The sequence below is a fragment of the Chiloscyllium punctatum genome, chromosome 16 (assembly GCF_047496795.1).
Source record: "Chiloscyllium punctatum isolate Juve2018m chromosome 16, sChiPun1.3, whole genome shotgun sequence".
NCBI lineage: Eukaryota > Metazoa > Chordata > Chondrichthyes > Orectolobiformes > Hemiscylliidae > Chiloscyllium > Chiloscyllium punctatum.
Genome location: NC_092754.1, coordinates 18,194,081 through 18,209,787, shown reverse-complemented (window position 1 = coordinate 18,209,787; position 15,707 = coordinate 18,194,081). Strand labels below are relative to the sequence as shown.

General features: G+C 42.4%; 1 protein-coding gene across 3 annotated transcripts in view; it reads right to left on the bottom strand.

The window, feature by feature from the left end:
• Window positions 1-15,707, bottom strand: part of LOC140487003 (chromodomain-helicase-DNA-binding protein 5-like) — a 90,026-nt gene that overhangs the window by 56,060 nt on the left and 18,259 nt on the right. For all 3 annotated transcript variants that reach the window (XM_072586337.1, XM_072586335.1, XM_072586336.1), the window contains exons 2-4: window positions 11,071-11,228; window positions 3,406-3,524; window positions 693-943 (exon numbers count right to left, since the gene is read on the bottom strand). In XM_072586337.1, coding sequence (XP_072442438.1) covers window positions 693-943; window positions 3,406-3,524; window positions 11,071-11,228 — 528 coding nt within the window. The remainder of the gene's footprint in view (window positions 1-692; window positions 944-3,405; window positions 3,525-11,070; window positions 11,229-15,707) is intronic.

Sequence of the window (15,707 nt, the reverse complement as noted above, 5' to 3'; positions counted from 1 at the left end):
CCCTCTCTCCCCATTCTTTTCCCAAGCCCTGCAAATATCTCCTTTTCAAATACTTGTCAAATTCCCTTTCGAAGGTTACGATTGAACCTGCAGATGGTGCATTCCACGTTGAAACAGATGCTTGGGTAAATAAAAATTTAAAAATTTCCTCACACCAGGTTTGGTAATTATTTTAAATCTGCATCTTGTAGCTTCTGATGGATATATGTGGGCATTTTCTATCACTGAGGTACTAAGGTGGCACAGTGGCTCAGTGGTTGGCGCTGCTGCCTCACAACACCAGGGACCCGGGTTTGATTTCAGCCTCAGGCAACTGTGTGCATGGAGTTTGCACATTCTCCCAGTGTCTGCGTGGGTTTCCTCTGGGCGCTCTGGTTTCCACCCACAGTCCAAAAATGTGCAGGACACAGGTGCTGGCCATGCTAAATTGTCCATAGTGTTCAGGGATATGGGTGCATTAGTCAGGGGTAAATGTGGAGTGGTTGGGGAATGGGTCTGGGTGGGTCACTCTTTGCAGAGTTGGCGTGGATTTGTTAGGCCAAATGGCCCGTTTCCACACTGGAGGGTCAACTACAGTGCAGACTAGCAACTAGGGAAGGAAAGGAGTACATCTCACAGATCAGTGCCTAAGGATTTCTCCCCACCCAATTTACAAGGCCCGATTTACACGTGTGCGTGAAAACAGCATTTACCTTTCCCTTCTTTGGTCTTGGCTTTCCTTAGGGGCACGGGGGGCTGAACAGGGGGTGGCAGAGGAATCGGTACCGGTGGTGCCACGATCACCTGCTCCACTGCTGCCGCCACCGCGGCTGCCGCTGCCTCTGCCGCAGCCACAGAGGTCCCTTTGAAAGGATTGTTGGCGCTGAACTCCCTCCATTTGGCACCGAGCACCGTCATCATTTTGGACATCGGGATTTTCGGATTCTTCTTGGCAATGAGTGGCCTGATGGGGAATTGAAGACAAGGCTGGTCAGACGGTATCATCATGAACACAGGAGTGACGGGCAAACACGACCTTCTGAGAGTCAGGACACAGGCAGCAGAATTTTGGATGAGCTCAAGTTTACAGAGAGAGTGGAACAGTCAGGTTTGGAGTTAACAAAGGCATATTCTTGAAGGTCATTACAAAATTCCTAACCTCCCTCCACAAACACAAGAGTTAGTGGGCTATTTGACCATAGGAATTATTGCCTCGGACTCTGGTTTACACAAAGCTACTTCTGGTAAGCAACGGAGTTGTTTATGGGACAGTAATCAAGGAAGAGAATCCTGGCAAATACACCCCCACCTGTCCTGCACGTGAAGGATGCGGAGTTTTGTAGCTGCCATCCCACCACCACAGCCGAGGAACAGGAGCTTACTGCTCAGGATTCAAGCCTGAAGCGTTATCGCACCAGATCATGGCTCATCTTCTCTCAAATCTCATCGCTCTTATTACACTAATCTATTAGAATCCATGAATCTCATCTTGAAAGCTCCATCTGACCCTCAGCATTCACTGCCTTTTGCAAAGACAATATTCTAGATACCAATTCAGACATTGTTCCCCAGTAGAGATTTAAGACGTAAAGTAGTGATCCAAAGGACTAGGCTAATACTCCAGGGAGCTCGGTTTAAATTCCACAAAGGAAAATGATGGAATTCAAATTCAGTGAATAATTCTGAAAGAAAAACAGTGATGTGTTTATATAATAATTAAATGATGATATCAACAACTGTTGTAAAACCCATCGGTTCATTAATGCCCTTTAGGAAAGGAAATCTGCTCTCCTTACCCAGCCTGCCCTACACATGCGTGCAGACCTACAGCACGTAAGTGACCATTAACTATCATCCAAATGATCTAGTAAGTCTCTCAGTTCGAGAGAAAATAAGACAGGCAACTGGTCTTGCTAGTAACACACATCCCAGAAAGAATAAATAGAAAGAAAGTGACATTTAAGGGGTTTAGGACACAATGATGCACGGTGGCTCAGTGGTTAGCACAGGTTCAATTCCAGCCTCGGGTGACTGTCCGTGTGGAGTTTGCACATTCTCCTCGTGTCTGCGTGGGTTTCCTCCGGGTGCTCCGGTTTCCTCCCACAGTCCAAAGATGTGCAGGTCAGGTGAATTGGCCATGCTAAATTACCTGTAGTGTTAGTGTTAGGTGCTTTAGAGAGAGGGAAATGTGTCTGGGTGGGTTACTCTTTGGAGGGCCAGTGTGGACTTGTATGGAACCTAATCTAAACATAAAAGGTTGCCATTGTATCAGTCCACTGTATCTGTGCTAGCTCCTTGGAACAGCTTGCCAACTAGCCCCACTCTATTGAAAGTAACTAGTGAATCTAGTATTCCCACTATTACTTCAGGCAATAAGTTCCCATTAAAATGACTTTCCTTGGGTCACCTCTGAACGTTTTGCCAAATATTTTAAGTTTTGCCAATTTATTTATAAAGATAATGCCACAGTGTGGGGTCTAAATAGGTGAAGGCAGGGCTGCATATGTGGAGTGAAGGATGGAGAGAAATGCAACAACTTAACCCAGTACTGCTTCCAGTGGCAGAAGAGTTTGTGTCTCGGGGACACATAGTTAAGGTAATTGACAAAAGGACCACTGGCAGCGTGAGTGTTTTTTTTTGTTAAACTCAGCAAGTTGTAATCTGGGCGTGCTGCCTGAAGGGGTGTCCGCAGCAGATTCAATGGCAACATCAGAAAGAGAATTGGATAAACACTAGAAGGGGAAAAGGTTCCAGGTCCAAGGGAGGAAAAAAGTCAGCACAGGTACCTTGGTGCAACCACCTATTCTATGGTGTGTCATTCTGCTATTCCAAGAGTATGCGTACAGTAGCTAGGTCACACACCCACCATGTTAATACAAAACACATTAAGGTAAATCAAAACATTGAATTAGAGGGTATATGTTTAGAATTAATGTTGGACCTGCTGCTGCCAACAAGACATTAGCTAACACTTTCACTCAAAGAACACCTGACATTCCAATGAAAACTTTCCAAAGAGAATGTAGCGTCTTCACATAAGATACCTCATCAGTATTGTGAAAGGTCAGTCCTACAAGCACCCCACCATTAGCAGCATATAGTGAACAATTCACTGTGCCAGAATCACAAGGGATGTGTGTGTCACATGGGACAAAACACGAGCTGGAAACTGTTTTAGTTTCATGAGTCTATTACTGGAAATTGCATTTGGGAAAGCAAATAGATCGCAAGGTTCGGAAATCGGGATTGAACACAATTGGAGTTATTTCCAATAACTAGAGTTATTTTTAATAACTAATTTATCCTGTTCAAATGCCACAGAACTGCACAGAGAATGTAAGCAAACCAACAGACAACTGAATATAACAGAACAGCAAAAAGAAAGGTTTTTTCAAATTATTGAACAATTATTCCAGCAGCATGTACCTCAGGAACTGACTGAAGGTTTTGTAGTTGGTCAGAGTGTGGTAATCTTGCTCTGTGAATTCATAATCCACATCTTCCAAACCCCAATCATCCATTAAGTATGTGGAGGACTTCTGTTCCTGAAGAACAAGAATAAAAGAGGGAAACAGATTGTGACCAAGAAATTGGATTACTTGAGTATTCATCCTCCAAGATTCTAGAACTGACAGCTTCTTCATCTCCCCATTCCTTCGCTAATTATTTGAAAGCCTTAAATGATTGTCATCTCCTTTGAGTGCCCTCTACCCAAAATGCCACAATCTCCACCACAGTTCAGAATTGATCCCAGCTATAAAAGGATCAAACCGTGTGTCACTGGCACAGTCTGTTCCATCCAGCTAATTGGTTGATTGGTTCCCCAAAGGTGACAGGGTTAATGTTGCATCATACATATACATATCGCAGCCTGTGCATGGCCATGGTGGAGACATTAAACAACTCTGCTCCTTGATCCATAGATACAGTCTGATCTGCTGAATATTTCCAGCATTTTCTGCTTTCATTTTCTTCCAGCGTACGGCTGCATGAATCTCTTCTGTTCTTTATTGCGGTGGTAGATAGTTCTTTGTGGTGGTAGATGGTAAATATTCAGCCTGGAGCCCAGTTACAAGTGGAGTTCCGCAGGGATCAGTTCTGGGCCCTCTGCTCTTTGTAATTTTTATTAATGACTTGGAAGAGAGAGTCCAAGGGTGGGTCAGTACATTTGCAGATGATACGAAGATTGGTGGTGTTGTGGATAGTGAGGAGGGCTGTTGTCGACTGCAAAGGGACTTAGATATGATGCAGAGCTGGGCTGAGGAGTGGCAGATGGAGTTCAACCCTGTCAAGTGTGAGGTTGTCCATTTTGGAAGGACAATTAAGAATGCGGAATACAGGGTTAACGGTAGGGTTCTTAGTAAGGTGGAGCAGAGGGATCTTGGGGTCTATGTTCATAGATCTTTGAAAGTTGCCACTCAGGTGGATAGAGTTTCTAAGAAGGCTTATGGTGTATTTGCGTTCATTAGCAGAGGGATTGAATTCAAGAGTTGTGAGGTGATGTTGCAGCTGTACAGGACCTTAGTAAGGCCACATTTGGAGCACTGTGTGCAGTTCTGGTCACCTCACTTTAGAAAAGTTGTGGAAGCTTTGGAGAGGGTGCAGAGGAGATTTACCAGGATGTTGCCTGGAATGGAGAATAGGTCATACGAGGATAGGTTGAGAGTGCTAGGCCTTTTCTCATTGGAACGGCGAAGGATGAGGGGTGACTTGATAGAGGTTTATAAGATGATCAGGGGAATAGATAGAGTAGACAGTCAGAGACTTTTTCCCCGGGTACAACAGAGTGTTACAAGGGGACATAAATTTAAGGTGAAGGGTGGAAGGTATAGGGGGGATGTCAGGGGTAAGTTCTTTACCCAGAGAGTGGTGGGGACATGGAATGCGCTGCCTGTGGGAGTGGCAGAGTCAGAATCATTTGGTGACCTTTAAGCGGCAATTGGATAGGTACATGGATAGGTGCTTAAGCTAGGACAAATGTTCGGCACAACATCATGGGCCGAAGGGCCTGTTCTGTGCTGTATTGTTCTATGTTCTACGTTATTGCCTGCTAATGATATAGGTTGGAGGAATTTACAAACTGACACTCAACCTGTTTGGCTAAGTTACAAACACACCTTCCGTGGTCATCAAGTCCTGGAGTGGGAGTTGAACCTGCAACTTCTGACTAAGACACAGGGATTCTACCTGATCCACAAGACCATCGGAGGTTAGCTCGGAACAACAGATCATTTCTTGATAAGCACTTTACAGTCTTCCAAACTCGACACTGCACCGAACAATTTCAGGCAATTGCCACTGCTTCCAGTTTCTGAGACTGCAGCAGCTAAGCAATGGATCTATAGTTGTAATTACTTCTCTGCTTATCTCATTACCATCTTCTTTTCACTTACACCAACGTCTCCATCATCATATTAATCACCCGTGCCTTCCATCCTGTCTCTAACACTCCCTTTTGTCCTTCCCCCACTGTAATTGCTTAAAACCCTGTTAACATCTCTAACCTTTCCCACTCCCTACAATATCAAACATCTTTGCTCCATCCTGCAGAGGTACAACATGATCTGCTACTTCCGGCATTTTCTGCTTCTATTTCCCCCTCTCTTCCGTACCCTTGCTCCCCAAAAAAGCAAAGACTGCACAGGTTCATTAAGTACCTTGAAGGTCCACAAAGTTTCTCCAAATATCATATCGTCACAAGGTTACACAACCAAGCTGGTCTTTTCCTCTCGCCTGCTGTAAATCAGCAGGTACTCTTTCACATTCCACCAGCTGCTCAGGCCTCACTCCGAGCCCTAACAGCCAGTAACAGCTGGCTACTGCGCACTAGGACCTAGCCCAATGCTGCAGTCACCCACAACCCACACACGGGCACTTTTAAAGAAAGGCTGTTCTATAGAAATCAGGTAAATTAACAGAAAGACTTGAACTTACATAGCACCCTTCACAATCTCAGGAATTCCTAAAATACTTTACAACTAATTAAATACTTGCACGTCGTAATGGCGTTAATTACCTGGAGTTGGGGTAGATCACCCACAAAGATTGTAGCTGATATTCCACCTCAACCCCTCCTTCCCAGGCTAGCTTTATGTTCCTCAATTCCTTTACTACTTAAATCTATTGAACTCCCTTGAATACTCTTGTGAATGTAGCATCCATTGACCTCAGGGTTCCAAAAATTCACAACTTTCAGTGAAAACCTTTCCCCTCATCTCAGTCCAAAATGGATAACAGCTTATTTTCGGTTTGTGGCCCTTTGTTGGAGATTCTCTACCCAAGGAAAACATCTCATCAGAATCAATTCGGTCAAGCACCTTAAGAATTTTATATTTTTCAATTAGATTGCACCTCATTTTCCAAAGCTCAGGAAACGTAGGTTTAGTTGACTCAATCTTTCATTTTAGGACAATTTGCTCTTCCCAGGACCTAACCTGGTTAACCCCGCTGTGGATCAAATAGGTTCTTTCTTGGGTAAGGAGACCTCATTAGTGCCCTGTAAGATTATTTGCTTTACTTAGATACTCTGATCGCTTTGTTACCAACGGTGATACACCTTTGCAACATAAATTTAACAAAGATGTTAAAACGATCATCCTCATTTTCAAAACCCTCCAAGGCCTTACCCATCTCTGCAACCTCCTCCAGTTGCTCAACTCTCCACATTACCTGTGCTCCTCAATATTGTGGCCTCTGGAGAAAGGGGATTTTAATTGGCCACTGTAGGTGACATTGTCTTCAGCTACTTGGGTGCTAAAGCTTTTGAATTTGCATTCTAAATCTCCACCCCACCCCCAAACCACACCTTCACTTTTCAGCTGACCCTTAAAGTACGCATGGTTGAGAAAAGTTTTAGTCACCTGCCCTGACATCACATGTAAGTCAGGATCAAGTTTTGTTTGATAACATAGTTATATTCACTAAAACACCTTCCAATGTTAAAGTTGTTAAATAAAAGACAAGTGCACACAGCAAAGTCACATAAACAGCAGAATATCTGCTTCTAGTGACATGGACCCAGGACACCAAGACGACCACAGGCAGGAACTAAGGCTGATACCGCCCTCATTCTTGCCGGCCCATCCCAAATCGTTACTATGCCAGGGATAGGGTGGCCAATTTTAGATTCTCATGGACTTCAGGGCAGAAACAGTACCATAGTCTGGAACAAGTTACACACACAAATGATGCAGAGCTTGCAAGCAATGATCAAACAAAGAACGGAGGATGCTGGAAATCCAAAACACACAAAAAGAAATTGTGGGGAAATTCAACAGGTCTGACAGCATCTGGTAAAACAGTCAACATTTTGAATCCAGTGACCCTCCTTCAGAACTGAAAGTTGTTTGGATGGACTTCCAGGAACAAATCACTTTGTCACCTTGAGCACAAAGTTCATCAACTCTTGTTCTTGATGTCAAACCAAACACAACCAGACTATATCACTTCCTGCAAGGGCCCAGACTTAACCACCAATTAGTAATACAGATGGAGCCTCCTCCGATGGGCTAATAAAAAAAATGACAGTTGCCTCAATCAGTAAACAATGAAAAGTAGTACAAATGCCCTCTTAGGCCAACACTGATAATGGGGAAAGAGGGAAATGTACAGTCCTATCAAAATGAAAGCTCAAATTAAGCAACGAAAGCTCGGAGAACCTTCCTAACTAACTAAACTACGTTAGCAGGGACCCAAGCAGGTTTTTATTCCTTTTAAGCTCCTAAGGTATCAAAAATTCAAGCACACACTCTCCAAGGTCATCTGGGTAGCTGAAGTAGCAAGATCACAGGCAGCAGATAGGTCTCTTCTTGAGTGTCAGTTAACTGCTTCAATTGTACAAGCACTGGAGAGGCTACTTGGCACCCAGAAGGAGTGGATAGCCTTACAAGGTTAAGTTAGCAGGCTGGGCTTGTTTCCACTGGTGTTTGTAAGGACTGATGATTTGATGGAAGCATGTACGATCCTGAATGGTCTTGACAAGGTGGATGTGGGAAGGATGCTTTCTCCTGTGTGTCAGTCCAGCACTTAGGGGGCCCTGTTTTAAAAGTAGGCACTCTCCTTTAGGACAGAGATGAAGGAAATTCTTTCCTCAGGGAGAACTGAGACACTTTGGAACATTGCCTCAGTTTGGTGCAAGTGGGTTACCGAATATTTTTAAGAGAGGTGGAGAGATTCTTGTTATGCAGGGGAATCAAGGGATATCAGGGGTAGGTAGGAATGTGAAATTCATATCACCCATGATCACATTGAACATTGGAGCAGGCCCAATAGGCCAAATGGTCTCTATCTGCTCCTATTTCAGACTCTAATATTAAGCAGGTTTTATTGAGTTTGTAATGTCACAACCAGGAATTCATGTATACAGCAGTCTGAATGGGTGGGCTGGGAAACTGGAGGAATAAAAGTCACAAGACCTCACTTATGCCAAATATTGTTTGGTATTGATTTGCATTTAAACATGAACTCTGAGCGAGGAGGGCCAGGTCCACATCCCACCTCTTCCAGATGTATGTAATAGCAACTCTGAAAAGATTGATTAGCAAATGTCCAATTGGAATTAGTTTCTTATAGTGTTGCATCGGTGAAATAATTTCACACCCAGATAACAAGGCAGGTGACTGACAGCTTGGTGTGAAGCAGCTGTTTCTGCTGGGAGACAGAGGTGGAGGTTTAACACAGTGATTCCAGAGCTTAGGACCTCGTCAACTGGAAGTAACATGCTCAACGGTGAAACAATTAATGTCAAGATGACTCTTGAAATATCCTTACCAGAAGGCCCAGGTTCAAGTCCCAGCCGTCCCATAAGGTGTATAACAACTCTGAACAAGTTAATTAGAAAAAAAATACATGTAAATGTTGAGGATGTGCAATAGGTGAAAATTAGAGGTAGCAGGGTTCCTGGACTATTGTAGGCATGGGGAAGTTACAGTGCTGGGGAGAGGAAACGGCCCTCAACATCTCTGCAATGAGACCAATTTCAGCCAGGTCTGTTATAAACATCGCCAGCTTCCCTGGATCATGTCTAAAGGATAGGAATAGTTGGGTCATCTCCTGTGGTCGTAACTTACCAATACTCTACATTTGTAAGTGATTTGGTCAATGTGTCAAGAAACAACTCTTAAAGCCTGCCCTATAGCAATAGCGTCTTCAGAAAAGGACAAGGCAAAAAAAAACACTCTCTTATGGCAAGGTCAGGGAGAAACAGCAGCTTTCACAAACAAATGGCTTGTTCCTGAAAATCAAGTATTGCTGAAATATCCCTCAAGTAATTTTTAAACAAATGGGGAAATTCACCAGAATGGAAATGATTCGAGATTATGAAAAAGCCCCAGTATCTTCATCTACTGTTCAATTTATCAGCAACTGTCCCAGCAATAAGGTTACAACAGAGCTACATATAACATTTGTTAGACCACATTTGGAGTATTGTGTGCAGTTCTGGTCGCCACAGTATAGGAAGGATGTGATTACACTGTGGAGCATGCAGAGGAGGTTCACCAGGACGTTGCCAGCTGGACCAATTCAGCTCTGAAGGGAGAGTGGATAGGCTGGGATTGTTTTTCTTAAGAGCAGCAAAGACTGAGGGGGATCCTGATTGAGGTGTGCAAAGTATGAAGGGCACAGACAGGGTAGATAGGGAGAAGCTTTCCCACTAAGCAGAGTGCTCAATAACCAGGCAGCACACTTTTAAGGTAAAGATCAGGTGGTTAAGAGGGGATTTGAGGAATATATATATTTTTAAACCAGCCTCTGAGTTGAATTAAACTTCACATAACTGGGCCAATTTTCAACTGCTATAAAAAGGAGAGCCAGCAGCTGGAGGAAATCGTTCAGATTGTCCCAACGCCAATTTGTGATTCGTAAGGCAGCCCTGCACTAGGCTGAGCCAGCCATGGTTCAGTGGGGAGCACTCTTGCCTCAATCACAAGATTGTGGGTTCAAGCCCCTTTCCAGGAGCATCCAACAGAGGGCCACAGTCCCAGTGCAGTACTGAGGGAATGCTTCTCTGTCAAAGGTGGTGACCCTCCAATGGGACATTAATTGGAGGCCCCTGTCAGGCCTCTCAAGTGGACGACCCAAATCCCTGGCCAATATTTATCCCTCTCCAGGCAATATTATCAATCAATATCCAACCTTTTATTTCACTGCTGTTTGTGAGAACACAAACTCTGTACTTGGAAAGTAATTTCCTTAGCTGTAAAATGCTTTGGGCTGTCTCAAGGTCATGAAAGGCACTATATAAATGCAAAGCTTTCTTTTATTTCAAGCCTAGACAGTGGTTAGTTGGCAAGCAACTTGGGAAGGACATGACAGAGAAGTGTGAACATATTCTCAATGAAATATCTTTCCGTTGGCCAAGACCAGCTTCTTAAAAATCAGAATTTGTGCAGTTTCTGTAACAATAAGACAACTGTATTCTCAATGCTGATACTATCACTTCCAGGATTTTACCCTGGAAGATATTACCTCACAGCAACACCCTCAATAAATAGTAGTTGCAACATGGCAACACATCACTCAAACCCTGACTTTCACCCTCCAAATAAGCGATGTCTCATTTCCAACCCCGTAGCAACCTCCCATCAATCGAATGTCAAATATTATTTCGTGGATGAAGGAGTGAACTCGGCAACCTCTCAATTGAGAGAGGAGCAATTTTACCTTCCATCTCTTCTGAACCTTGTCTCTGCTGTGACCTGCTTTTGATCCCCTCACCTAGAAGCAGTCTGAACCCACCTGTCCTGCCCATCCTTTCACAACTGTAAACACTTGGGGGATCACCCTATAATCTACGCTGCGCTCACAAAAAGAGTACCCAACAAATAAAGATCTGGCGGTTAACTCTTAACTGCCTTCTGGGCGATTAGGGATGGGTAATAAATGCTGGACGAGTCAGCGATGCCCTCATCCAATGAATGAATAAAAACAAATTTCTCACCCAGATCCCCCAATTACCCCTGGCCTCACTGCAATTTCTCCTTCATCTCCCAATTTCAATATGGCTGCAATCCTCTTTTCTTCCCCCAACTGCCTCAGAGTCCAACTTTCTTTCTCAGTGTCTTCATCTGTAGATCACCCCACATTTGTTACCTCTTTCTTTCGCTTCTTCATTTTGGGCGTCTTGTTCTCTTTCTGTTTCCGTGGTTTCCTTTTTTTCTTCACTTTGGCTGGCTCTTCTTCAGAAAACATTACTTCACGACATTCCTCTTCCTCCTCCTCCTCCTCCTCCTCTTCTTCCTCCTCTTCCTCTGTAAAAATCAAGACAGACTTTCAGGGTTCAACCAAGGGCTAAATTGTGTTAGTCTGGATTCCACACAGGAAAGACATGAAAATAATTTAGTTAAGACAATGATGATGTGCGTATCAGTTACCAATTACAGATCACAGTCGCTCACTAAGTACAAAAACAATATCCTGGCCTACAAAGACAGAAAAATTCAACAAAGGACAAAAATATTTTAAAGATATTGCTGAACACAAACAACTTGCATTTATTTATATAGCACTTCTATGGCAACAAAATATCCCAAGAATTTTACAGGAGCATAATCATATAAAATGACAAAAGAACACACATGGAGAAATGAGAACATGAGCAAAAGATTAGAAAGATATTTAAAAATGCACACATTACAGAAGTCACATGACTCAATTAGTGTCCCAATGATCATTCTCCATACAAACTTTTACCCATGATTCTCCATTTAATTCTATTAGCATACTGTTATAAATGTGAGACTTTACATGACAGTTACGTTTTAATATGTCTCTCAATTTACGACAACACTGAATGTCCATGGTATGGGAGAAATGGTGGGGTTGCTAAACTTCCACCCAGAAACTGGCCCACGAGATCTAGTTACCACGGTGAAATAAAGTTATTCTGAAATATATTGAAACACAAGTAACAATTTTAACACCATGACAAACAGAAGGGACAGCTGCTTTTGGAGACAGACACAGATGCACAGAGAGAGAAAGCGACAGAAAGAATCACTGCTGTCTGGAAACTAATGCTGTGAGGAGCAACGTGAACTGCTCTCGTGTTAACTAAGGGAAATGTTTGTAAAAAAGTTAATTTTCTGTTCAAAACAAAAGGGGAACAGGAGTAATAGAGATGCAGGGAACAAGATGTTACTGAGGTGGGTTTTGCTAGTGAAAGTCATTTCTGAAATACACAGACTGAGTGGAGCGATTTCAGGATTCAATCTGGCAAGGAAGAGAGGGGTGAGCCTGCTGGAGAGCTAGGACTAAGGTGAGATCTAATCTAGCATTGCTAAACATCTCCCAGAAGTATGGCATAAAGCTAAAACATTTTGTACATCATATTTCAATTCTATTCATTAATTGATGCAAAAATACCTTCTCTTTAGTTTGTTATACAAGTTGCCTGTGAAATGAAATATTTGGTCAATGTTTGATTTTAGTTTGGTTCAATAGCCTTGTTAAAATGTGAAATCTTGTCCTTCAGTTATTCCATTTGTCATTTTAAAAATTCATCTCTTTAAAATAAATTGCCAGCAATCCCTAAGGGGATAATCTTCTGCTTATTCCTTTCTCCACCAGGTGCTGATCTGGCTTCCTTTTATGGAGATAGGTCCTAAAGAGTGCCTTTAGGTGAGTGGAGAAGTGGAGAGGACTATGGTGGCACGTCCAGTATATGGGGCGTAGGCAGCTGAAAAATCCAAGAATGAAAGTGGCCAGGATTGGACCAGCAGAGATCCGAACGGTTGTAGGACTAGAGGAATGCAGAGATTTCCAACAGTTGTGACAGCCTTCTGACTTACTCCCAAGCCTGACATATAAGGATTTGGGACAGAAAACTGCAGCAGAATGGTTTTTTTAAGTTGAAGAATTATAACTGTTAACCACAAAAACCAGATCAAATATTAGCCAAATTTACCTATTGAATATACTAATGTGAACAGCAGAGTTAATGCTTATTCTTCTCCAACTGCATTAGGAACAGTGAGGAACCCAGAATAGACTCTTATGAAATGTTCCTTTAACCACTGGAACCCAGACAGAGCTTTTCCCACTTGATTAACATGCCCAGCAGGTTTAGCTGTCATTAATTATCTGGGTGGTAATCTTTGTTAAAATCTTCACATGTGTAACTTTAACAAATTTCTTGTCACCTAACCAAAGGATATCATCTCCTTTATCCTCAGGCACAGGTTCAGTTACCTCCTCAAAAGAACTCCAGCATGTCCTTACTCTAAGCTAAAATGGTTATAGCACATCCCTCCTTGCATTTTCTGCTGTCCTTAGGTGAACAATGAGTGTGTCATTTCTGATATCCTTCGCCACCATTTGTTTCGATGCTTTGAAATTTCAATAATCTGTCACATGTGAGCAGGTATGAAGAAAAATGATTAAAGTCACATAATTGTTGTAAAACTTCAGGATTCATAACTGTCCTTTCTGGAATCAAGGCTGAAACCTCCACTCTGTCTGGCTTCCATCCAACCAGATGCACAAGCTATGTGGCTGACTGAAGATTAACTCTTGTAAGAAAGAGCAACCCAATACATTTCCGACACTGCAACAGTGTCTGCTTTTCAAAAGTATTCATTTGTTGCACCCAGCTTTGAGACATCCTGAAGTCATAAAATGTGCTGTACAAATGCAAGCTTTATTATCTTTCTAAATACAAACTTTTCATTGCAGAATAAAAGTTAAGGACCACAACAGGTGGTGGTCAAACGACTCTTTGCAGCAATATGAACAGACAATAAACAACAACTTTATCACACATCCATTAAAATATGGCCCAGTGAAGCCTGGCCAGAGATTGGCTGACTGCCTACAGACCCTACTGTCCTGCATGGTTCAAGATACCACATGTCCTTGGGGCATGCTGGTGGTTCTCCATACAATGTCCTGTCTGGGCCATATAACCCGGGATCAAGTCCCACCTCCTCCAAACATATCTAATCAGGTTGATTAAAAATATTCTTAACTCTTGAGTAAACTAGGAGGCCATGTGTTCTTCATCATTGCAGCGTTAAATCAAGGCCCTGTCTGCCCTTTCAGAGGGATGTAATGGACTTCTCAAAGAATAAGGAGTTCTCCTCAGTGTTCTGGTCATTATATATCTCTCAACCTATATCGCAACAACAGTTTCTTATTACAGGCTGTTATTATACTACCGTTTGTGGAAGTTTGCTGTGTAAGATTAGCTTTATTGCAACATTAACTTGACTTACATTGCGAACATGAAAGGGAAGGTAAAACCACAAATATGTCCATTGTACAAACCCAGACCATAGCCTAATCTAATCAGAAAGAGAATTCATTCTATACATTGCTTTTGCAGTTTATTTCTGCTACAGTTATCAATATCCTTTGTTGAAATAAATGATCAACAGTGCACATTATATAACTAAGTGTTACAGAGAGCAAGTTACAGGCTGCAGTTCAATCAAGGTGCTTGGATTCAATACCATGATAGAAGATGGTGCTCATATTCAAAACATTGTAAGTCAGTGTACATTATGTCATATGTTTTACAGTAGATTGCTTTCTTCAAAAGTGAGAGGTGGCAGCGTTCAAAAATGATTCGCTCCCCACCTTTCACACCACACCAGGGTATCCATGAACAGTCTCCAATACTCACGGCTCAGCACTGGATAAGTTAAAAAGTAAAGCAGCCTCTACATTGACTTATTCATGATGAGGAACCAGCATGGGTTAACTGCAGAGTAAAGCTCGACCTAAACTCTCCCATCAAGCATGCCCAGTGTAGGTACAATGTATTTTAATTAGCCCTCATTAACATAGCTCCTACGTGGAAAAATTCATTGTTACAAGCTATGTACAATTGATATTTTTAAATCCATTTCTTCAATGTCATACACAAAAGTTAATACTCATTTTTATACTTTTTTTTGGACAAATCCTTTATTGTTTTAAGCTATATTTCCAATGTGAGGAGTAAAGTTCTTCCTCACTTCCAACTGGATGACCCCTTGAATGGTTTATGACCCAAAAATTGATCGGCTATCCTCAGCAATCTCTGCTGCTCAAGGCTGCACTATGATTATTGACTTTGCTGAAGTTTTTCCACTATCAGAACACAAACCTGATACTTAACTAGATTTTCCAGATGCAGAGTGCTCAGTGATTCTTTGTTTAATTCTAACTGGAAGCTCCAAATCCTCAAGAAATCCACACAAAATAAAAAGGCAGCACGGTCTGACAGGATGAAGGACGGGAGAGAACATCAACAGAGCAACGTGACTCAGGCCATTGGGTCGTCAATAGCAGAAGACGGTACCTAACTCAAGGTCAGAGTGATGCAGGCAGCCATTTACTGATGGAGTACTGTGATGACAAGCTATTTTGTTACTGTACTATAACATCAATGATTCACTTAGCAACATATCTAAGAATCATCTGCAACTATCAGCATGGGCTACGTCTTACTGTGATGGACATTTCTCCTCCATTTCACTACTGTCCAAGTGCATTTGCATCGAACCACATGTGGCTAATTTAGAATCCAGATGTGGCTAACAGACTAACTGGTAAATATAAAGTGAGGATTAAATGCTAGCAACTAGTTATAATGATCCCATTTTTCACAGTAAATGAAGGGCTGTTGTGGTGCATTGGTAGTGTCCTTACCCCTGCACCAGGAGGCCCTGGTTCATGTTCATGTCTCCAGAGGTATGTGATAACATCTCGGAACAGGTTTATTCGAAAATACAGGCTGTTGTGGCACA